Genomic DNA, 24,000 nt, shown 5'->3' on the forward strand with positions numbered 1-24,000 from the left:
TACGTGTGTGTGTGTGTGTGTGTATACAGCATATGCATATATATTTATACGATGTCACAAATTTCTACAAATATTCTGGGATTACCTTTTAGTTTGTCAGCTTTTGAATTTCATGTGTTGAGACAGACTTTCAGAAGTGTGGATCTGTTAAACTTATTTCCTTGAGTGAACGAAAGAGAAATGAAAATAACAAAAGGATAGATTTGGTAGAAAACATTTAAATTACTTTAACTTGGCCTCCGTGTGTTTCTAATGGAGCTTGAAATTAATATCGCTGTTTAGTTAACTAACTTTTGTGCACTTTATATCAGCGTAATTCTGGGAATACAGTTCATTATTACTGTGGTTTAATTGTTACAGTTATTGTAGCAAAGGAGTTACAAAAGGATAAAATTATAGGATAATGAAATAATTAAAGGAATAATTGTAAATAGTGGTTTTACTTGGTTGTACATACTCCATCGATCTTCATAAAAACATTAAATGACAACAGTGTACCTTTAAATATGACAGTGTTTGAATAGTAGGTTTATATTACCCATTGGCTGTCATAAAATTATAAGATTTTTATCAGCTTATTTACAATATTTTAGATTCTCTTAATAGATTTTAAAATCATTGTTCTTAAACAAAAATGAAATCTAGACTGTGTGGTTAGGTGTATTTACATATAAACATGTGATCTGCCATATAAGAATGTTTGCTTCCGACTTTATGTGCAGAACATTTTATGAAATCAGGTCAGTTTTTTAATTTTTATGTTTGTTCATATTTATTAATGATAAAGCCCTCTTTAAAAGCTTTCTTTTGGATATGAATAGAAAACAACAATGTTGAAATATTTTGTAACACATTCTACAAGCTTGTTTCTGTCATTCATCTTACTTATGTTGTCTGGGTAAATGCTCACTAATAGTCTTTGAACTTCTTTCTCTGTCCCCTTCTTTTTTCTACCATGTTTTTGCTACCTTTAGCGCTTCAGCATGGAAGGGATCTCAAATGTCATTCAGAATGGCTTCCGCCACACATTTGGAAACTCTGGTGGAGAGAAACAGGTGCTGGGTTATCCTCTCACTTTTCCTCATTCTTTGCTTGGTGCTATTGTAGAAATTAAGATCTTGAACCCTGGCATCAATAGCGTGTTTAGTGCTCAGATTGAAACATTAACTTCTATATGCTCACCCCATCCTCTCCTGCCTTCAGGGTAACAGTTGGCAGATAGTATCTTTTTTATCTCCATTCAAGTCATGATATGCATGAAATAATTCACTAAAATAATAGCCTCCTCCAAGGCTTCATTTCACTTCTCAAAATTAAAATAAATATTAGCATAAAGCATGCTAGAAATGTATTGCATGTATATAAAACTTACTTTAGAAAGATATATCAGATACATTAGAAACTTCACTCCAGTCTTAAGCTGCAGGAGTAAAGATATTAAGAAGCTAGTAATTGACTAATCGTGTACTCGATACAATTTGAATGTAGTAAGAGCCAGGTGCGCAGTCAGGACTGAGTAGTCTGGCTCGCACAAGGTCCCCTGCTGCAGCTCTGTCTTTTTATGAAGTAAAAGCCAGGTTGCTCTTACTGTGTTTAAAGAGCAGAGGTGCAGTGGCCCGGGACCTGGTGCAAGCCAGGTTGGCTGAGTCCCGGTTTGTGCCAGGTCCCGGACCTACCTCCGCTGCAGCGCTGCAGTTTAAATGTAGTAGGAGCCAGACTGCCTGCCTCTACAATTAAAATGCAGAGCCTCAGATGGGCCCCTTATTGACTAAGCGTGCACTCAAAGCAAATTGTATCGAGTACACGATTAGTCAGTTACCCGCTTCTTAACGTCCTTAACCTGCAAAAGAGGTTACTACTGTCAAAAGCTGGTTTAGCACTTCAACAAACTCTGGTTCCAGATGTTTAGCCAGTGACGTCCTTCAAGGGTTTGCCTTTCTTTAAAACTTTGAATAAACACATATTGCTTAAATAATATTCTTTTAATAGATTATAGTAAGAGTTGGTCACAATGTAAATTGTCATACCTTTAAATTAACAAAAATATTTAAAGTAAAAATCCATATTTTAAAGTAATCAATTTTTGTCCATATGGAGTTAGAACAGTTTCTTCTTAACTCCTGGGTAACTGATTTATGAGGATCTTGTATATGAAAATCTACACTCTTGTGGAATAACTGTGATTGCATTTTATTTTATTTTTTACTGAGCTGATGAATCCTCTTATGAACCACTAGATATCTCTGAGTGCAGATTTCTAATATGGAAAATGTTATTCTTGATAGCACATTAATCTATCAGTGTTACTTTTATTGTTCCAGAACTTTTATTCTCATGGCACAGACTGTTCTTCACAAATTAAGCCTTAAGTAGATACCTTTGCAAACTTGAAATGACGAAAGCTTTAGAACTATATGGGAGTTAATAGCTGAATCTTAGAAAATAAGGAAAAGATCAGTTAGACTGTAGAAAATTACATGCAGAAATTGGAATTAAATGTGTAACTCCTATTTTCTCTTGGATCATCTGTGTTTGTCCAGGCACTTGGATTACTAAGTTAGATAGTTCTTCTCACATTGTGACTTCATTGTTTTGGGCCCTGAGGTAGCTTCAATCGAACTAGCTCAGATATGTCTATTTGCGCTGTAGTCACAACCCATGATTGCAATGTAGGCATACCATAAAACTTTTGATTGTCATACTCTCCTATGTAAGAATCAGGCCACCTCTCAGCCATCCATTGTTTCTGTCTCGAGCAGATAGAGAACATTGTCCTGACCAGCCTCCCATCTATTCCTTCTCTACTGCTGAGTATTTAATTTGTTGAAACTCTGAAGTAGAGGGGAGAAGGAAGGGTAGTATATCATCCGAGTCCAAGTAGTGCATCTGCTGTTGCATACTGTTCTAATGCATAATGTTGTGTAGATGTATGGGCAGAGGACCGGGTTGCTGCTCTAGTGATATCTGTTATGTGAACAGCCAGCATGGATTTATAAAGAACAAATCATGTCAAACCAATCTGATAGCTTTCTTTGATAGGATAAAAAGTCTGGTGGATAAGGAGGAAATGGTGGATGTAGTATACCTAGGCTTTAGTAAAGCATTTGATACGATCTCTCATGTTTATCAAAAACTAGGGAATGCAACCTATATGGGGCCTACTATAAGGTGGGTGCATAACTGGCTAGATAACTGTTCTCAGAGAGTAATTATTAATGGCTCACGATCATGCTGGAAGGACATAACAAGTAGGGCTCCACAGGGGTACAGAAAGGAGTACTACAGAGAGGGAGCTAAGGGTCATAGTGGACCACAAGCTAAATATGAGTAAAAAATGTGACATCATTGCAAAAAAAGCAAACATGATTCTGGGATGCATTAACACGTGTTGAGAGCAAGACACAAGAAATCATTTTTCCGCTCTACTCCACACTGATTAGGCCTCAATTGGAGTGTTGTGTCAAGTTCTGGACACTACATTTCAAGAAAAGTGTGGAGAAATTGGAGAAGGTCCAGAGAAGAGCAATAACAATTACTAAAGGGCTAGAAAACATGACCTATGAGGGAAGACTGAAAGAACTAGGGTTGTTTAGTTTAGAAAAGAGAAGACCGAGAGGGGACATGATAGCAGTTTTCAAGTACCTAAAAGGGTGTTACAAGGTGGGAGGAGAAAAAATGTTCATCTTAGCCTCTGATGATAGGACAAGAAGCAATGGGCTCAAGTTGCAGCGGATGAAGTTTAGGTTGGATATTAGGAAAAACTTCCTAACTGGCAGGGTGATTAAACACTGGAATGAATTGCTCAAGGAGGCTGTGGAATCTCCAATACTGGAGATATTTAAGAGGTTAGATTCACACATCTGTCTGGGATGATCTAGAATGGATGGATGATGCTTGGTCCTGGCATGAAGGAAGGGGACTGAACTTGATGACCTTTCAAGGTCCCTTCCAGTTCTAGTATTCTATGATCCTATGATTTTTCAGAAAGTCAATATTATCCTGGGGATTGCAGGTTATATTGGTGATAACACAGCTTGATGCAATCCAGAATTCATTTGGAAAGCCTCTGTTTGGATATGGCACCTCCTTTTGTTCATTCAGTGATTGAAATGAATAATTTCAGGGACCTGCAGAATGGTTTCATTCTGTCAACATGGAATCATAGAATACTAGAACTTGAGGTTCATTCCAGGGGTCTTCAAACCCAGTACCCTGTATTCATGGCAGATGTTTGTCTAACCTGCTCTTAAAATTTTCCAATGATGGAGATTTCACAACCTTCCTAGGCAATTTATTCCAGTGTTTAACCACCCTGACAGGAAGTTTTTCCTCATGTCCCACCAAATCTCCTTTGCTTCAATTTGAGCCCATTGCTTCTTGTCTTATTTGCAGAGATGGAGGAGAATAATTTTTAAATACTAGGGGTGTTAGATATCAATTAATTTAATAATCATATAACTGCATCAGCACTTAGCAATTGCACAATTTTTCAGTAGTCCCTGGGGGTGGGGCTGGTAGCCAGTGCACTCTTGGCCCCATTCCTGGGGAGCCCCCTGCCACCTGCACTGGTACCTTTATATCAGAGGCAACAGTGCAGGCTGTCAGGCGGGAGCAGGTCTGCAAGGGGAGCCAGTTTAAAAACCTGCTCCCTTTGCAGACTGGCTCCCTGCTGCTGCCCCGCACAGCTGCCTTTAATATGGAGGCACCAGCATGGGGTGGCAGCAAACCATGTCTGCAAGGGGCCTGCATGCGCTGTGGACAGAGGCTGTGCCAGCATCTCACAGAGCAGCCTCGGGCCTAGGTTTGCTGCAGACAGCAGCATATAGGGATATTAAATTGAGGTTAATAAGCTAATCGAGTAGTTCATGGAATTTTTATCAACTACTTGATTAATCGATAAGGGGGAGTCGCTCGCAACCCCCTCTGTGGCTCTGTAATTCCTCATTTAAACTGAAGAGCCGCAGCAGGCTTAGCCCCCGGGGGCAGCATGAGCCAGGACTAAGCCGTTCCGGCTTATGCCAGCCACAGGCGCTAGCCCTGCTGTGGCTCTGTTTTACTACTTTTAAAATGCTGAGCTTAGTCCTGGCTCATGCCGACCCTAGGAGCTAACCCTGAGCTGGGACTAAGCAGTGTCAGCTTGTGCTGGTTCAAGGATGCTGCAGCTCTATCTCACCCTCATTTCTCCCCTCCCCCTCCTCTGCCCTCCCACACCACGGAGATAGTACTGGGGGGCACTGTCTTTTAAACCGGCTCCCTGCAGCACCAATTCCTGCTTCCCCTACCCCCCTTGCTGCCTCTGACACAGAGGCAACAAGGGGCAGGAAAGCAAGTAGTTGACTCGCATATGCTTATTGGGTAGTAGCTACTCCCTTAAATCCCTAGCCACAGACAGAAGCTCCTCCATGACAGCCTCCCCTTCTCCCCACCCCCACACTGCTGCCTCTGATAGAGGTACCAGCATTGAGGGGCAGGCAGCAGTGTGGGGGTGGGGAGAAGGGGAGGCTGTCATGGAGAGGGGGTGGGAACTGATGCCTCTGGGGAGCTGGCTTCAGGAGGGGGAATGAGTGTAGTCGATAAGATTAACCAGTAAGCCTAGGCTTATCAGTTAATTGTGTAGTTGACTACACATTGACATCCCTATTAAATACCAGGGCCCTGAAGGTGATAAGAAACATGTTGGATCATTATCCAGCTATACCAGAAGGACAGGAGACACTGGATGTAATTCAGTCAGGCCTGCCTGCCTGCACGCACGCCCAGCTCCTACTACATTAAAATTGCAGCACCGCAGCGGGGGTGGCTCCTTATCGATTAATCGTGTAGTTGATAAAAATTCTATTAAATTTTTAAACTACACAATTAGCCAATTACCTGCCTCTTAGCATCCTTAGCCCCGAAAGGTCCTGGTATTTTGCCACTCCCAAGGATGGAAGGGTGAGTGCTGCTCTGTCTGGTTTGGGAAAAAGTGGTTTCTCCTGCCCAACTTGCCCTTTATCAAATCCCCAGCTCTTTGGGGTTCTGGAGGATGAATCAACATCACAAGGTTGTCCCACTCTGTTTTTGAAGAAGCGTTTGTGTCTCCACCCCCAAAAGCAATATACCTTAGCAAACCAGACAACACTCCCTGCTATCTCCCCATCTCCACTTCAGATGCAGTCATCTCAAAAAAAATCATGAAAATCCTGGCAATTTTTTCTTGAAGTCCAGAAGTTTAAGTAAGACAGTGGTCCTCAGCTGACATCTCAAGATTATCAGACATTCATATGTAGAAGTGCCATAAATTACAATTGTTGCTTCCTGTGCTGTGAAATGGCTTTCTCCAGCATAAAGAGCAGCAGGCATATCATATGAGCATATCTATCAGCCATTGTGCAGCAATTTTTCCTTGTCACAACTTGTCACCCTCTCCCCAACAATATAGAGAATCTAATCTGAATTTTTAAACTACAATCTTAAAACAGATTGTCCTTCAAGATCCCAAGAAAATTAAGACAGATGTGCAGGAAAATATGAAAGCAAAAAGTCCTGATCATGCATTTTGCTGAACAAAAAATGGTGGCCAGAGATAGAGAAGTGAAATAATTAATTCTAACAAGGGTTGTATCCCTAGTTTGTAAATGGGTTATAAAAGTTTATAAACTTTAAAGAAAGTTTTCCACATTTTGGTGAGTTGAAAGATTTATTTTACTCTTTAAGAATGCAGAGACTTTACAGTGTAATCAAGATTTTGAGCTTTGAATATGTTCTACAAATAACAGTCTTCATTACAGACAATATTTACCTGTTGGATCTTACTGGAAACAAATAAAAAATTGATCGAGTGATTGAGATTGTTTACAAAGTGCCATATGCTTACCTCCACTGAATAGTGCACATATGACTAAATTGTGGGGGGGGAGGGGGGCGGGGGGGATTAAAGATAAAGGTCCAGATTCTAAAAGATATTTAAGCACCTAATTCCCACTGAAATGCAAATTAGACATCTGAATACCTTTTAAAAAATTGTCCTAAAGAATTTGATATCTACAGAAAGTTTGGAGGAAACAAGAGGATGGGTGGAGCCCGTGCAGCATATTCCAACCTAAATGTGGCAGGAGTTAAAACAACTAGTTGCAGAGACTAACAAAACTAATATATAGTATCATGAGCTTTCATGGGCAAAACCCACTACTTCAGAGAAGTTCTTCAAACTCCTCTGAAGAAGTGGGTTTTGCCCACAATAGTTCATGACACTATATATTGTTTTTGTTAGTCTCATAGGGCATGTCTATACTAGGAAATTATTTTGAAATAACTTATTACAAAATAATCACACCCAAAAGAATGATTTTGAAATAATGTGGCCACACTACAGGAAAGCCTCAAAATAAGTCTGAGACAAGCTCTCTTAATGTCGATGTGCTACCTCGACTTAGAGCCCCAGGAAGCACTGAGGAGTAATTACTTTGAATGACTCTGGGAAATAGTTATTTCAAAATAGCATCAGTGGAGCATCCACAAACACTATTTTGAAATAATCATTATTACTAGTGGAATGTAGGAGTTGTTATTTTGAAATAACCAGTCTCTTATTTCAAAATAATGGCCTTGGTTATGTGAATGCTCTGCTTGTTATCTCAAAATAACTTTCTACTGGAGACTAGAGCTAAGGTGCCACAGGACTCGTCATTGTTTTTAAAGGTTACAGTCTAACACAGCTACCCTTCTAAGACAATATTGAACTGTTCTAGTAAGAGAGTGGCACCAAAATTCCCAAGTAAATTGCTGCTGCCAGCGTTGAGGAAGGGGATCTAGTATGCAATGAAAAACACTAGACTGCATAGAGATGTTTTTCTAGTTTTAATAATCTGAAGTGTTAGTAACATAAACATGTTTACTTATACTAAAGTGACAGTATGTCTTTAATTAGAACATTCCCCTGTGTTGTTCTAATAGTTAGAAGTGCCTGGTGTCAGAGGATGCAGGTTATCTTAGTTTGCACCTAGTGTATTATATGCAAGTATGAGTTTGTGTGTGGGGACATCGCCTAAAAGAAGGATCACTTCCAGACCTTGAGGCAGTGAATGCTCTTTGATCTCTACAATTCCTTGGAATTCTGTACATTTCATAGTTAAACACTTGTTAAGAAAAATCCAGTGGCTGTTTTAAGATTCCACACGGTATAGCACATGCAAGCCTGAAGATTTTTCAAGTGCTTTTTATTTTTACACAGACAACCTGAAAGGCACATTTAGTGCATGTCCCATCTTCAGTTTTCTTTTATACTTTGTTTAACATTCGGATTTTCAAAAGTTCTGCAAACATTCAGATCTCAACACAAACATGAAATACGTCTGCTCCAAGGATTTTTTTTAAAAGCTTTAGTTACCTGAAAGAGTTTAAAGTTGCTGTGCACTTTGAGTCTTAAAAGTATTGATGACATGATGCTTGTGTATATTGTAGCACACACACATACACAACTCTAGATGTTCATTTACATTTTTAGCTTTCAAAACTGAAATCTTTCAAATCCCGTTTTAATACAAGTTGCTTACTACCTTTGAACAGTTTCTGTGTACCCACAACAGCTTTTCCTCTCCCTCCCCGTTTTTTTGTTCTTTCAGTTCATGGTAACTCATGTTAATTCACAGTATGAAAATTCTCAGCTTGAGAGCTGGAATATATCAGGCCTGGTCTACACTACAGAGTTAGGTCAACGTAAAGCAGCCCATATCAAGCTAACTCTGTAAGTATTTACAGTACAGCATCGCTCCTGCGGTGTAAGTTGCCTACTACACTGACCTACTAACTCTACCTCTGCAAGAGGTGTAGTACTTAGATCAATATAGTTAGGATGACACAGTGCCCATATGGACTCTGTGTTACTTATATCACCTGTTGATTGTCAGCCTCATGTGGTACTCACAGCTGGAGAGCTGAAGCTCCTCCCACCCCTGCACCAAGGACAGCCAAGTGTGGCAGGACTCCATGGCTACGTCTACACTGGCATGATTTTCCGAAAATGCTTTTAACGGAAAACTTTTCCGTTAAAAGCATTTTCGGAAAAGCACGTCTAGATTGGCAGGATGCCATTTTCGCAATCGGGGCTTTTTTGCAGAAAACACTACTGTGCTGTTTACACTGGCCCTTTTGCGCAAAAGTCTTTCTGAAAAAGACTTTTGCCCAAATGGGAACAGCATAGTATTTCTGGAAAAGCACTGACGATCTTACATGAGATCGTTAGTGCTTTTCCGGAAATTCAAGCAGCCAGTGTAGACAGCTGGCAAGTTTTTCCGCAAAATCACATGATTTTGCGGAAAAACTTGCCACACTAGACACAGCCCATCTGTTATCCTGGCACAGGGATGACAACATAGGCTAATAGCCCGCCCCACTATCCCACTTCAGTTGGTGCAAGTGTTGAGGACATCCACCACTGGCAGAAGGAAGGTAGTGTGGTCATGAAAATGCAGTAATTATTGCAGAGGCTGCACATCAACCTAACATAGGTCAATATAATTTTGTAGTGAAGACAAGACCTCTGTGACTTTCCATTCACTTGTGATTCATCCTGGGGCACAAAGGCTTCAATTCTCATCACAATAGTTTTAGTGTGTGGCCAGGAAGAGACTCTCAGTAGCATCTATGACAAGGGATACAAGGAACTTGTTAGAGTAAGGAATGTTAAATGATACACACTTTTTTTCTTAAAATGTTTGTTAATACATCTTCACGTTTGTGTGTTTTATGTAATTTATGATTAAACAAAAAAATGATTTTTGTGTTATAGGTGGAATTACAACATTCGGCATAGAAATTTGTTTCTTGCAAATTATCTGATCTTATTAAATATTTTGTAATTCTACAAAATAAGATTTTTGTAGTTCAAGCAGGATAAGTTATAAATGAAATGGTTACTAAATAATTATCTTTTTATTTAACAGTACTTAACAACAGTCATTCCTTATGAGAAGAAAAGTGGACCCCCCTGTGTTGAAGATCTTCAAACATTAACTAAAAGTAAGCATATTTAAAATTCTCCTGCTGATCTTATGTCCCATTCCTAGTATTGCCAAACCAGAAGGCTGTGTCTACACTGCGCCACTTATTCCGGAAAATCAGCCGCTTTTCCGGAATAAGCTGCGAGCTGTCTACACTGGCCCTTGAATTTCCGGAAAAGCAACGATGCTCTCCTGTACAAACTCAGCTGCTATTCCGGAAAAACTATTCTGCTCCCGCTCGGGCATAAGTCCTTATTCCGGAACACTGTTCCGGAAAAGGGCCAGTGTAGACAGTTCAGTAGTCTTTTCCGGAAAAAAGCCCCGATCGCGAAAATGGCGATCGGGGCTCTTTTCCGGAAAAGCACGTCTACATTGGCCACAGACACTTTTCCGGAAAAAGGGCTTTTCCGGAAAAGCAGCCTGCCAATGTAGACGCTCCTTTTCCGGAAAAACTGAAAACGGAATAGTATTCCGTTTTAAGCATTTCCGGAAATTCATGCCAGTATAGACACAGCCGAAGTGTTAAAAAATCATGAGAAAGATCCCCTCTCTTCCCCAAATCATATTACTATTTTTAAGCCATAATAAATGTTGAGTGGTTCTTGTTTTGTCTTTTGGTTTTTATGTCTCTAGAATGAACTCAGATAGTAGGGTTGGAGGTGGGGGTGGCACTGGCACTGAATGGAATGGGCATAGGGAGAGGTTGTCGGTGCAGTGGTCCGGGTGTTTTCCAGGGACTAGGTGGGTACATGGAGGGAAAGATGCACTGGGTGGGAGATACTGCTTGGGCTGGGGAGGGGCTGGTGGGGTGCAGCAGGTGAGAGGGGCGCTGCAGGGGCCAGGCACAAGGAGAGGTTGTTGGGGCACAGCAGGCAGGGGTGCGCTGCAGGGATCAGGCATGGGATGGGTGGTCAGGTTCAGGTGTCGCTGCAGTGGCCAGGTTGTTTTTGGATGGATGTTTGTTATTGTTGGTTTTTTTGTTTATTATTTTGTTTTGTTATGTTAAGTTGGTTTTGATTATTGATATTTTGTCAGCATCAACAGGCTTTCTCAGCGAAGCAAAAGTGACCGGGGGGGGGGTTGGTGAGCGTAGCAAGCAGGGGGTGCTAGTTTCAACATAAAAAAAGTATTCTTGAATAGTCACATGCTAAGTTCCCTCTAAGCTGTGTGGCTGTGACAGGGAGAAATGCCTCTCCCCCCAGACCCGGATCTGCTGCAGCAAGGAGAGAGATCTCTCTTCTCAGCCCAGGTGCTGTTTGCAGGGGAGGGGCAGGAGTCCTCTCTCCCTGCCAAAGCCCTGGGGCAATCTGCATCCCAAATTCATCCTGCCCCCCCACTCCCCCCCCCAGAGGCCACATCCCCATCCAGAGCACTCAACCCCTCTCACCCCAATCCTCTGCCCCAGCCCTGGGCTTTCTCCCACATGCCAAACTCTTTGGCCCAGCCCTGCCACACATCACCTCTATATTGGTACACATAACAAAATTGATTCCACACATATATGGGAAAAATTAGTGGGAACATTGGTCATATGATATTCAGATTCTCACATGAGCATTCCGGACCTTATTAAATGCTGCTACTCGCTACATGCTGTATTTCTGATTCTTTCATTCCTCTTGTGTGTGTTGAGAACACTTACAGAGGGATATACATCTCACCATTCACTAGTCGAGTATGGAGCAACAGACAATATAAGTAAGCCAGAGCAGTTAACAGAGGTTTTTCCTATAAAGTTTCACTGTTCCAGAGATCAACAATAGAAATATCTTTTCCGTATTCTGTGTTTTAGCTGCCTATTTCAAAACATAAAACAAGCATTGAATGTGAAAGTGGAATCTTCTCATTAATAGTTTGATCTCTTTTGGCTCTGACTCTAAATGCTTGCAAAAAAGTTCTACAGTTGGCAAGTTAACTAAATTGGATCCTTTGCCAGTAGATTGTTTAGTCTACTGTGGCTTGTGGTAGTTGTCCAGATTTTGAGAGCTATTTTCTTTTCAATTCTTTTCAAGAATTTTTTAAAATTCACTTTTCACTAATTATAGACAGTTAACACTGTTAGCTATCTTATATAGAATGAAATTTTTGCATAACTGGAATGAGAAAGCATTTTGCATTCCTTGAACCATGTGAATGTTTCCAAGAGATCTGAAACATTTTTCAGAAATAAATGTAGCATCCTCTTGGATGTTTTCTGAACCATTTTTACTGCAGTGCTCATTCAGTCTTTATAAATTAAATCCCTGTAGGTATGGATTTCTTTCACATTCCAGAAGTTCTTCCTTATAATAACTACCATTGATTGTAACAGAACTAAAGTGAAATCCTGATTGCTGAAATAGTTCTTATATAAGAGTTGACTTTCAGTATTACTAAACTAAATATGGAATCTTCACAATAATGTTTAGCTTTCTAATATTGCTAAGGGTCTAGCTAAAACAACTGAAATGAATCTATCAGAGTATTTAACTTTTAAGTGAATATTTTCAACTCCAGTATTTAATTACAAGTTGGACCTCTCTGGTCTGGCACCTTTGGGACCTGTCCGATCCCGGATGATTTTGCCAGATCAGGGGAGGTCATTTCTGGCCCCAATGCTTCCCCCTCTTGCTGGCCCATACTGCCCTTTCAGCTCACGTTGCCTTCCTGGGCAGTCCCACCACCTCTGTGAGCGCCTGGCTCCTGTTGCAGCACCCAGCAGCCCTACCGCTTCTATGCTTCAGGCTCCAGCTGCAGTGCCCAGCAGCCCTGCTGCTTCTGGACATGCTGGGCTCCCACTGCCCTCCTGGAAAGCCCCCCTTCTGTGTGCTGGGCTCCTGCTGCTCTGCCAGCCTGCAGGGTTCCCAGCGCTAGCTCTCCACTGGAACATTTTTGGTCCTTCCAGACCACGGATGTTGCTGGATGAGAGAGTCCCAGTTAAGAGAGTTTCAACCTATACCTCATTTTAAAAACAATGAATTAAAATATCTCAATTTTGGTAAAGATTCTGCTACGTCAGGCTTTGCCATATAAAAGGTTATGAAGCTGGTGGGTTTTTTATATATTACAAAGAAAAGGTCAGCATATTAAATATAAGAAATTAAAGTATGATATATATTACGCTTAAACACACAAACCCCATAGGAAAAGTTGATGGGTTTGGTAGTAAACAGGACATTTTTCAAATGTCATGCACCTAATTGCCATTGATATTAACTGCAGTTTGTGTCATTGGAAATTTCCCCCTTATCTTTGAAGTTGTAGACACTTTTTTACTTACTTTCATCCTCCTTTTCCTCTTTCTACCTTTTACCCACAACTGTAGTATGATTCTTACATGGATACTCATCAGTCTTTCAATACTGTTCACACCTTCTTTAGATCAAGATCTTGTGGCTTAATCTTAGTCTTTACTAAATGTTTTGTCAACTTGCCTTTTTTAGGTAAGAGGAGAATTCACAACAATTACAGATTCTTTATTCCAACTTCATATCTTGTCCATATGCAAATCTGAATGTTTATCCTCTGCAGAAAACTTGTCTCAGAATTGTCCATACTTATTTATAAAATTTGTCTTATAAATGGCATTATTAGTAAAACTGTATTTTGTCAAAGTCAGTTCCATACACAGTCAGGTTTTGGATATCTTCCCTGGGCCATTGCTGCACAGTCATTGTTTTCAAATACACATTTTCATCCGTGAATTTTACATACAATGTTTCAGTAGAAAGGATTCTGATATTCTTCTGCATTATCACTGTTTGAATGGAGACGAGTGGAAAAACCAGTTGATGGACACATCTCTTTTTTTCCTGATTGCTGCAATCCTAATGAAATTAGCAACTACTATAGTTCAGTTTTAGTCTGTGCCCTTACAAGGAATTTTTCATGACTGAAGACTGTCAGAAAGGAAAATCACCACTTTGTATGAATGTTGGTATGTTCTTCCACCTCATTTCCCAAATGCTTGATGGCTGTGACTGCAGTCACAGATTCTTCCCCAGTAGATGAGGAAAGATGATGGCACAATTATTGTTTGTAGCCTTATCTAAAGATGAAATAATACATAACCTGGTGACTCTTACAGAACTTCTGTAGCTTCACAACTGAAGGCAAATTTAGCCTGTTAAAACACAGTGTTAGGGGGGAAAATATGAAAAAATACTGAAACATTAAAGAATTCATAATTTCAGTATCCTGTTAGAAATCTTTCCTCATTGTACAGATCTAGGTTTAAAACTCCAAAACAATATTGAGAGCTGCTAAGTGGAATAAGAAACATTGATACCATGTTCTTTTGTTTTATTTACTGTTTATATTGATTTTTATAATAAAAGTGCTCTGAAATACATGAGAAACAAAAACACCTATGTCATTACAGAAAAAATTCAGAGTGATTTTTTTGAAAAAAAAAATGGTCCTTTTTGAGTAATTCTATGCATACACTATTGATTCGAGTTTGAATTATACATAAGTAGCTAAAGTATCTTCAGTGTGGTTTTTCAATAGGGATATCTTTAAGACTAACAATCTCAGTTGTTGCTTTTACTCTTCCACCCTTCCCATCTCATACTTTTCAGTCCTTCATGCTATGAAAGAGGACAGTGAGAAAGTGCCAAGCTTATTAACAGACTACATTTTAAAGGGTGAGTATGCCTGTTAATATGCATCCGGTAGCTGGGATCTTTTAATATGACGCATATGAAATATATGATGTGATAACACTGTTCTTGAGGCATTCATGAATTAATAGGTCTGTATTGCCTTCTATTCAAACTATGCTTTCATTTTATGTGCCTTGAGGCCCCCAAGCATGTCACATCATGAATAAAACATTGTGATGGTAATTTCTTTTGTGATGGTGTAAAGCACATTACAAAGAACACCATAGGACATTATAGTATCAAAACGAAATAATTTAAGGGCTAGTTTACAAAGTAACATACATGTAGTTCAAAATGTATTTATTAGACAGATATTTCTGAAACAATAAACTACTTAAATAATCTGTGGAAATAATGTACATTGTTTATACAGGGTTTGTAATCTTGTATAAATTTGAAATTTTCCTTCTGGTCACTCTTAAATATAAAAACAATCATACTGGGTCAGAGCAGTGGTCCATTTAGACCAGTGTCCTGTCTTCTGACCCCAGAACAATGATTTAAATGAAGAAAAAAAATTATTTGAGTTAAGGACCTGAGTAACACTGGATAAATCCTCTAGTATTTAGTAAATTTCAGTTGGTGTTTTATTGTTTAACAGTGTGATTAATCACAATTACATTTTTGAATGAATTGTGTGACTTAATTGTAATTAATGGACATTTCTATGTAGCACCAATAGTGAACAGAATGGACTAGCCAAATGAGTACAGTTCTCCCAGGGAATGTGTCTGTGTACTTGGGTGGCTAGCCTGTGTTGCAGCCCATGCAGCCATGGCTTCACTGCTGTTGATATTCACGCTGTCTTGGCTAGATCTGTATCATGGACTGCAGTCACACCTCCAAGTGTAGTATAAACATATCCAGAATGTTCTCAGACGTTAGTCGGTTATCTGGCATATAGACAGTTCTTTCAAAGGATTATTAATGGAGGATTAGATCTTTTTAAACAATCTATTTAGGCAAGCTTTGATGTTGCAGTGCCTCTGAGCCATTTACTGCTCTCATTAACCATTCTTGTATAAGAATTTCAACTTCATTCCTGAATTTCAAGGTATTTTTTAGATCTAGAATGGAAATATTAATATGAATTTCAATCAGATATTGCCTAGCCTGCATTCCAGATGTGTTTAAATCTTTTGAATTTGATTGAGAGACAAGGTGGGTGAGGTAATGTATTCTATTGGAACATTTTCTGTTGGTGAAAGAGACAAGCTTTCATACTTACACAACTCATCTTCAGGTCTGGGAAAGGTAATTTTGGAGAGTACTAACACTGCAGTAGATACATGCAGCTGGTTCATGCCATATGACTCAGGCTTATAGGGCTCACACTAAAAGGCTGTTTGCTTCTGGTGTAGAAGTCCGGCCTCAGACTTCTGTGTGGTGGGAGAATTTCAGATCTTGGGCAGCAAGCCTGAGCCTGCACATCTGTCTGCAGTTAAACAGGCCTTTAGCTCAAGCCCTGGAAATCCAAGTGAGCTGACACAGGCCAAGCAGGGTTGTTTAATTGCAGTGCAGACACACACAGAATGTCACAGCTAAATCCAAGGTAAAATAGATGATTTAGCAAAAATAGTTAACACCTCTGCTATCATTGAACAATAAGGGGGATTAGCGGATTACACATTGTTCTGCTAAACCATACATTCTCTTTCAATCTCAAACCAGGATGGAGGAAGCAGAAGTGTAAGATGATAGTGATCTGAAGGAGAGGGATGCATTTAGTGGCAGGAAAAATCTATATTAATGAATCAAGATCAAGATTTTTAAAAATTCAATTAAAGAAAGTGATGTCATCAGTTTGAAATTGGCAATTTCAAATAATAAGTTAAAAGTATTTTCTGGTGCTATATCTTCTCCACAATTAATCTACCAAGTACAGGCAGTCCCCGAGTTACGCGGATCCGACTTATGTCAGATCCGCAGTTACGAACGGGGCTTTTCTCGCCCCGGAGGACGGGAGCGGCGGGATGCCCAGATGCGCCGCGGTCCACCGCCCCCGTCCTCCGGGGCGAGAAAAGCTGCTCCCCATCTCCCTGGTCTGCAAGGAGATGGGGAGCAAAGCCTTGGAGCACGCCCGCAGCGGGACAGCCCGGGCGCGCTTGAGCTGTCCCCCTGCGGGCGTGCTCCAAGACTTTGCTCCCCGTCTCCCGACCAGCAGACCAGAGAGATGGAGAGCAAAGCCTCGGAGCACGCCCGCAGTGGGACAGCTGCGGCGCGCCTGGGCTGTCCCGCTGCGGGCGTGCTCCAAGGCTTTGCTCCCCGTCTCCCTGCAGACCAGGGAGACGGGGAGCAAAGCCGCGGAGCACGCCCGCAGGGGGACAGCCCAAGCGTGCCTGGGCTGTCCCGCTGCGGGTGTGCTCCAAGGCTTTGCTCCCCGTCTCCCTGGTCTGACCAGCAGACCAGGGAGATGGGGAGCAAAGCCTCGGAGCACGCCAGCAGTGGGACAGCCGCGGCACGCCTGGACTGTCCTGCTGCCCGCGTGCTCTGTGGCTTTGCTCTGCGTCTCCCTGGTTTGCTGGGGGGGGGGGTTCAGCTAGTGCCCCCCCTCAGCAGACCAGGCTTTTCTTGCCTACCCCTTGGGTAGAGCAGCTGGGGGCTGCCGGGTTGGTCCCGCAGCGCCGCTCCGGACCAACCCGGCAGCACCCCAGCTGCTCTGCCCCAGGTGTCCTGATTCAGCCACTGCTTGTCAGTTTCAGCAGCGGCTGAATCAGGACGCCTGGGGCAGAGCAGCTGGGGTGCTGCTGGGTTGCTCCAGTAGCGCCGAGGAGCCGCGCTACTGGAGCAACCCAGCAGCACCCCAGCTGCTCTGCCCCAGGCGTCCCCAAGTCAGCTGCTGCTGAAACTGACCAGCGGCTGACTACAGGAAGCCCGAGGCAGAGTTGCTCTGCCCCAGGTTTCCTGGAATCAGCCGCTGATCAGTTTCAGCAGCAGCTGACTTGGGGACGCCTGGGTTTCTTAAGTTGAATCTGTATGTAAGTCAGAACTGGCGTCCAGATTCAGCCGCAGTTGAAACTGATCAGTTTCAGCAGCGGCTGATGCCAGTTCCGACTTACATACAAATTCAACTTAAGAACAAACCCTATCTTGTATGTAACCCGGGGACTGCCTGTATTGTGATTTTACAATGATACTTCTCTTTTTTTTAAAAAAATGTCTCCTATTATCATGCAAAAGGCCAACACTAGAAATAATGAAAATAACTAGTTGGTTTGTGCATTTCATAGCACAATGTGCAACTGCAAAACAGAGATTAATGTATTTTCTGTAATCCTTTCTAGTGTATTCTTAGGTGTTACTTGCAATAATAGTAGGCAGAAAATGTTCAGCTAAATATGATTAAGTTAATCCTATCCCTTTTAATATTCTCACAGCAGCCTTCACTCTGCCAACTTGCGTATACAGTGTGCTTTACAATACAGTAATCTCATTGCATGATCTCATAATGTGATGTTATTCAGTAAATATTACATCATTATACACAAAGGACTAAAACATTTTTGTAATTGAGAATGGAGAATATAGTATATAGTATTTTTTTTATTGTGTGGCATAGTTATATGTAGGCCTTGTTGAAATACATTAGTGCAAAGGATCAAAGATAAATTTGCTCATGGCCATATGTAAAAACCTAAATAGATATCTATAGCTTGAATCTTTTGCCTTAAGTTAAATCTCCAGCCTTAACAATACTTTACAATAGGTTGGTTACATACATTACATATTACCGTTATAATAAACACATCTGTGAAAGCCAGTTAGATTTCCTTATTCTTGACACAAGGACATTTATAATTTTAGATACTACTTTTCTGTTTTAAAAGTTACTTAAGTCCATATGAATGCTTAACCAGATTAAGGGTACATCTAGACTACAAGTCTCTTTCGAAAGAGATCGTCCAGACAGCCAGAAGACTTTTGAAAAAGCGATCTGCTTTTTTGAAAGAGAGCACCCAAGCAATCTGCATGCTCTCTTTCGAAAAAGCTCTGTTTGCATTCAAGAACGCCTTTTTTCAAAAGAGCTGTCTCGAAAAAAGGCGTTCTTCCTTGTAAAAGCAAGTTTACCACTGTCAAAAAACCCGCCACGTTCTTTCAATTTAATTTCGAAAGAACACGACAGCAGTCTAGATGCAGACGAAGTTTTTCGAAAAAAGGTCACTTTTTTAAAAAAAACTCTGTAGTCTAGACATAGCCTAAGGTGCTTTTAAAATAATACATTCTTACAATAACAAACTGACTGGTTTTAAACTTCTAACTAATCTAAGTATTCTTGTCTCATTGCCTATACATGAAAAAATAATAGTTATGAATTAAGGCAGTTCCAGGGAAATATTGCTACATGTATGTACCACCATGTCTTTCTGCCAAATTAAATAGTTTTAATTATTCTCCCCTCCTGGCTCCTGATAGTTTAGATTGTGGAAGTGGTATGGTTTCTCATCTTTGAGCTTGCTTCTTTTATTCTACTCCTGATCTTTCAAGTTATCTATAAAGGCTGGAATTTTATTTTTTCTTTTAAATTAAAAGGCAAAAATGTAACCATCAGGGTTTTATTTTTAAATTGTGAAAATTGTGTCTGATAATTTTCTTGTCTTTATTATCTAAAGTTTTTGTGTTTCTTTGTTACACCTGACTTCTTTATTTGCTTTTTTGTGTTGTGCTAGCATTGGTTTGAAAGCTGGATTGCTCTGAGGTTTGTGTCTTTCAAATGTGAAACAGGAATGAGTAACCCGTGAAGGGACATGTCTTGTCTTCCTACTTTATATGATCCACAGGGTACATATAAAAAGCTTAGAATTTAAAATTGCCATTTGAAATTTTCCATACGTATTTTAATATTTCACTACATGTTAGCACTTCTACTTTTCTTGAATGTTCTATGAAATTATACTTAATTCTTCAAGGTAGAAAACTTGTAAAATGTAAAAATTCCATTATTGAAGACATGATCTTCAGTTAACTCATTTCTGTGTAATATTAGTGGTAGCATTTTTTGTCATAAAGTTTTCTTTTGGGAAGTGGGTTTCAATTTAATTATCAGTTTCAATTCTAGATTTTATTCACTGCTTTTAGAGTTTAGAACTAAGCATTCTTCATGTTTGTTAACTATACTCTTTAATGTGTGTATGCAGTGCACATTGTGTTCAATGAGATTTATGCCTGTATATTTGTGGTTCTTTTGCAGTTCTGTGTCCAACATGAGAAGTGTTGCTTTACTTCAGATGTAACCATGCTCCTTCCTGTGACACGAAGCTTTCCAGAGAGAATTCATAATATTTTCTTTTCATTTGACGCTATATCCAAACCTATATGTATTTACTTTCCATGTCTGCTTGGATTTTTGGATCATACAGTAGGTCCTTTGGGTATGATGATAGAACTTATGCACTTTTCATTTGATAATGCAGTGTACTTGAGCATAGAACAAACTATTTTCCTCACAAGCTTTGGTTTGGCTTTTAAAATCTATTTTGTAGCATGTAGTAATCCCTCCCATATATTTCATTGTTGGGGAAGGAAAACTTAACTTTAAATACTGTAAATAAAATAAGCCTATAATTTTAACTAACCTGCAGTTAAAAAAAACAACAAAATCTCTGTTCTTGCATCAGACATGCAAAAGGGATTATTGCCAAGTCTGCAAAGAAGAATTCCATAGAAGTTCTTCAGTAGACACTCCAAAACAGTGAGAGTATAAACTGTGAGAATATAAACTGGCATTGAACTCTTAAAAAAAAGCAGTAGCTTAGAATAAAACAATAATCATACATTAAACAAATGTTCTGAAGCTTTTCAGGAGGAAGAAAGAGACTATTTGTTCCCTTTACCTGCTACCTAATTTATATAAACATCTACAAATTAGATCACTGACCACTCTTATTTTTGCTGTTGGTTCAATTTTTAATAATGGCCATTGAGACCTGATATGTTCCGTCATTACTGCTATCATTTTAATACTCATATTAAATATTTGGTCCTAGGATAATGCTTTATAGGCTGCACTATGTACACTCAGTGCCCTTTAAGTCATTATGTAATGTTTGAGAAATGGTCAGCCTAGATTCCAAGTATATTATGTTGAAACTTTGGTTATCATGTATTTATAAGGCATCATATAAATCTGTCTCTTGTAACTCCCTGTCTATGGTGATGATGATACCTGTACTTCGATGTCATTGATGGGAACATATTTTATAAATCACATTAAATATCTGTCACAAATAACTTTGCCAGTCTTACAGTGTAAGTCCAATGGTGTGTAAAAGCCAATTGAAAGAAATAAAGTGACTGTTTTTAGTTTTGATTCCTTATTTCTTACATATTTATATTATAGAAGCTCCCAGAGCCAGCCACTGTACAGATTCATAAGAGGATGCAGTCATGAAGAGCTTATAATTAAACATTTTTTCTCAAGCATTTGCTTCTATTCCTTTATCTTAAAATCTCAGTAATGAAGAATCTGTTCTAGAATAAATTTCATGTTGAACCTCTGTAGTCCAGCACTCTCGGGACCTGACCAGTGGGGAACCAGAGAATTTGCCAGAAAATGGAAGTCAATATTGTCTAGCAGCATTACAAAATTTCCATTGCTTACTGGGCTCTTAGAAGACATTGAGGGGTAAATTAGAGCTAAATAACAGGACAGAACATTGAGAGCCAGGACTGGTGGCTGTAAACAAAACCTTACGGGGCAACTAAAATCATGCTGGACCATGGATGTAGCCAGATCAGAGCGAGAGAGATTCAGTCTAGAGAGATTCAACCTATAATACTTTCTAGAGTCTGCTTATTAGTAGCAGATACTATATGAATTCTTCTACTTGATTAACAGAACATATTAATTATGAACATGACCCTCTTTCACTCAGTAATGCACTTTTCATCTAGGTACAGTGACAGTTTTATAATTGAGCTTCTGTGTTATGTGTCAGTTGTTCCTGTCTTAGGGTTTATTTTGTTTTTGTTTTTGTTGGGCGGGGAGGTTCCCCGAATTTACACAACTTAGAATTCTGGCCATTACACCACTTTGTCAGCAGTGGACAACCTGCTAGGGCAGGAGAGATGCTCTTTCTGCTTCTGATCTGCTTAAGTTGTTAAGTTTCTAAAGAGATTCTTGACTTTTTTTTTTTATTCTTTTTCTTTAGCAGTTCGTCTATAAAGAAAAATATTGTTTCCTCTGCTAATATGTTGTGATTTCAGCATGAGATTCCTTGTGACTTTTTTTTTCTGAATGTGTGTTTTCAACTAAGAGAGAATCCTGTTTCATTATTTCAGTATAGAAACAGATCAGTGGCTTCCAACTGGTGAGAACAATTATTTATCTCCAAGCCAGATCTACTCAAAAGTGCTTCCTGGAGCTGCCTAGTCCTAAAATGAATACCTGACAAGGCAGGGTATTGATGCTCTAGCCCCAATCCAGTAAAGAGCATAAGACAGAGAATGCCATGGGACTACATATCTCTTTAAAGTTACACAGGCTTAATTGGATCAAGGCCAGAACAGTCAGCACATCACAGGATAAAGCCCATTAGTGGTTGGCATTCCCGTGTGCATGTAGTAAGACCAACTCCAGAACAATGCTGTTATTTTCAAGGAAGAAATTCTCAAAAACAGCAGAATTAAATGGTGGTCATACTGGAAATTGTAAGTTTTGGTAGAATGAGTTATTACATTGCAAGAGGGTGAACTGAACCCAAAGGTCCCCCCCCCACCCATCCCTGGAAGGAGCAGTGTCAAGGTCCTCTAAGCAGGCTAGAGGAGCAGCATGGGAAGCATGGACCATATAAAAAGGGGTGGCAGAACAGAGCAGCAAAAGAGAGTTGGTAAGAGTTGTTGGCTTGAGGTCCTATTAGGAGCTGGAGGAGAAAGATTTCATGCCCAGCTGCCTGAAGGTGTTGCAGCATAACAAAAGCTAAGTGGGGGTCAGAGACCAGGGGGAGGAAGGGGTTCCTGGCTGACTGCTTGGACTGAACTAAGGGCAATTTACACCAGAGTCCAGGGGAGCACTGAGGGAGCTCCTGGCTGGCTACAGGAACTAGATGAGGACAGAGCCTTGGGGGCGGACATGTAGTGTCTCCATGGGGAAAACTCTGGGGATACAGCCCCATGCCAGGGCTGAGATTACTTAAAAATAGAACCTCAGGCGGGGCTAGAGAAATCACCGGAGAACCACCAAAAGAGGGTCACCAGAGGACAAAGAACATAGACATGCATAACCAGAGAGGTAGATATTGACCCCACCATACACACATGGCTCAGACTCAAGTTCCACAGTGCCTCATCAGTCTCAAAGACATGACATCTCATGTATTGGTGCCAGGTATATCTTTCAGTATGTTCCCCGTATGTCATTCACCATCAACATTCAAATGCAGGCAAAATTCCCCCTGAGCAAATATGTAGCATTGTAAAGAGTACAATTATTATTATTTCCATATATTTAAATAATTTGGATTTGGGTTGGGGGCGCTTATGAAATTTTCCACTGTACCTATCACTTTGCTTTTTGTAAATGATTTCAGAGTATCTTATTTCTAACATTTCTTTGGGACACTTAAGCTAAATTGTAGGCTTTCTAACTAATATCTTGATTTTTTTATGTATGTATTTATTTATTGTAGCAACTTGAAACTTTGGTGAAATTATTTGGGAACTGACATGACAGTTTATTATAGTACAGTAAAACTCCATTAGTCCGGCATCCAATGCTCCGGGACTCCTGATGGTCTGGCACCATCAGGAACCCGGAAGTGCTGGGGCAGCCGGACAGGCTTCCCCCATTCAGCTGCTGCTGAAACTGACCAGCAGCTGAATCGGGGAAGCTGGGAACAGAGCAGCTGGGGTGCTGCCAGGTTGGTCTCGTAGCGCTGCCCCTCGGGGCTGCAGGAACAACCCGGCAGCACCCCAGCTACTCTTGGGGACGCCTGGGGTAGAGCAGCTGGAGTGCTGCCGGGTTGGTCCCACAGCACCAAAGGACGGCGCTGCGGGACCAACCCGGCAGGACCCCAGCTGCTCTGCTCCAGGGGTCCCCGATTCAGCCGCTGATCTGTTTCAGCCAAGGGGCGACGCTACGGGACCAACCTGGCAGCACCCCAGCTGCTTTGCCCCAGGAGTCGGGATTTAGCCGCTGCTGAAACTGACCAGCAGCGTCAGTTTCACCAGCAGGCTGAATCCGGATGCCTGGCGCAGAGCAGCTGGGGTGCTGCGAGGTTGGTCTCGTAGCGCCACCCCTCGGCGCTGCGGGACCAATCCGGCCGCTCTCCAGCTGCTCTGCCCCAGGTGTCCCCAAGAGCAGCTGGGGTGCTGCCGGGTTGGTCCCGCAGCCCCGAGAGGCAGCGCTACGGGACCAACCGGGCAGTACCCCAGCTGCTCTG

The 24,000-nt window shown here is 40.8% G+C and overlaps 1 protein-coding gene across 2 annotated transcripts in view; it reads left to right on the forward strand.

The window, feature by feature from the left end:
- FEZ2 (fasciculation and elongation protein zeta 2) overlaps positions 1–20,923 on the forward strand; it is a 51,438-nt gene extending 30,515 nt beyond the window's left edge. The window contains exons 6-9 of one of the 2 annotated variants that reach the window (XM_075924936.1): positions 975–1,055; positions 9,924–9,999; positions 14,540–14,605; positions 19,812–20,923. In XM_075924936.1, the coding sequence (XP_075781051.1) occupies positions 975–1,055; positions 9,924–9,999; positions 14,540–14,605; positions 19,812–19,828 (240 nt within the window). In that variant the 3' untranslated portion in view covers positions 19,829–20,923. The remainder of the gene's footprint in view (positions 1–974; positions 1,056–9,923; positions 10,000–14,539; positions 14,606–19,811) is intronic. The other variant, XM_075924937.1, reaches the window with a different exon arrangement.
- Positions 20,924–24,000: the final 3,077 nt, after the last annotated feature.

Source organism: Pelodiscus sinensis, chromosome 3 (genome assembly GCF_049634645.1).
Source record: "Pelodiscus sinensis isolate JC-2024 chromosome 3, ASM4963464v1, whole genome shotgun sequence".
In the NCBI taxonomy this organism is placed as follows: domain Eukaryota; kingdom Metazoa; phylum Chordata; order Testudines; family Trionychidae; genus Pelodiscus; species Pelodiscus sinensis.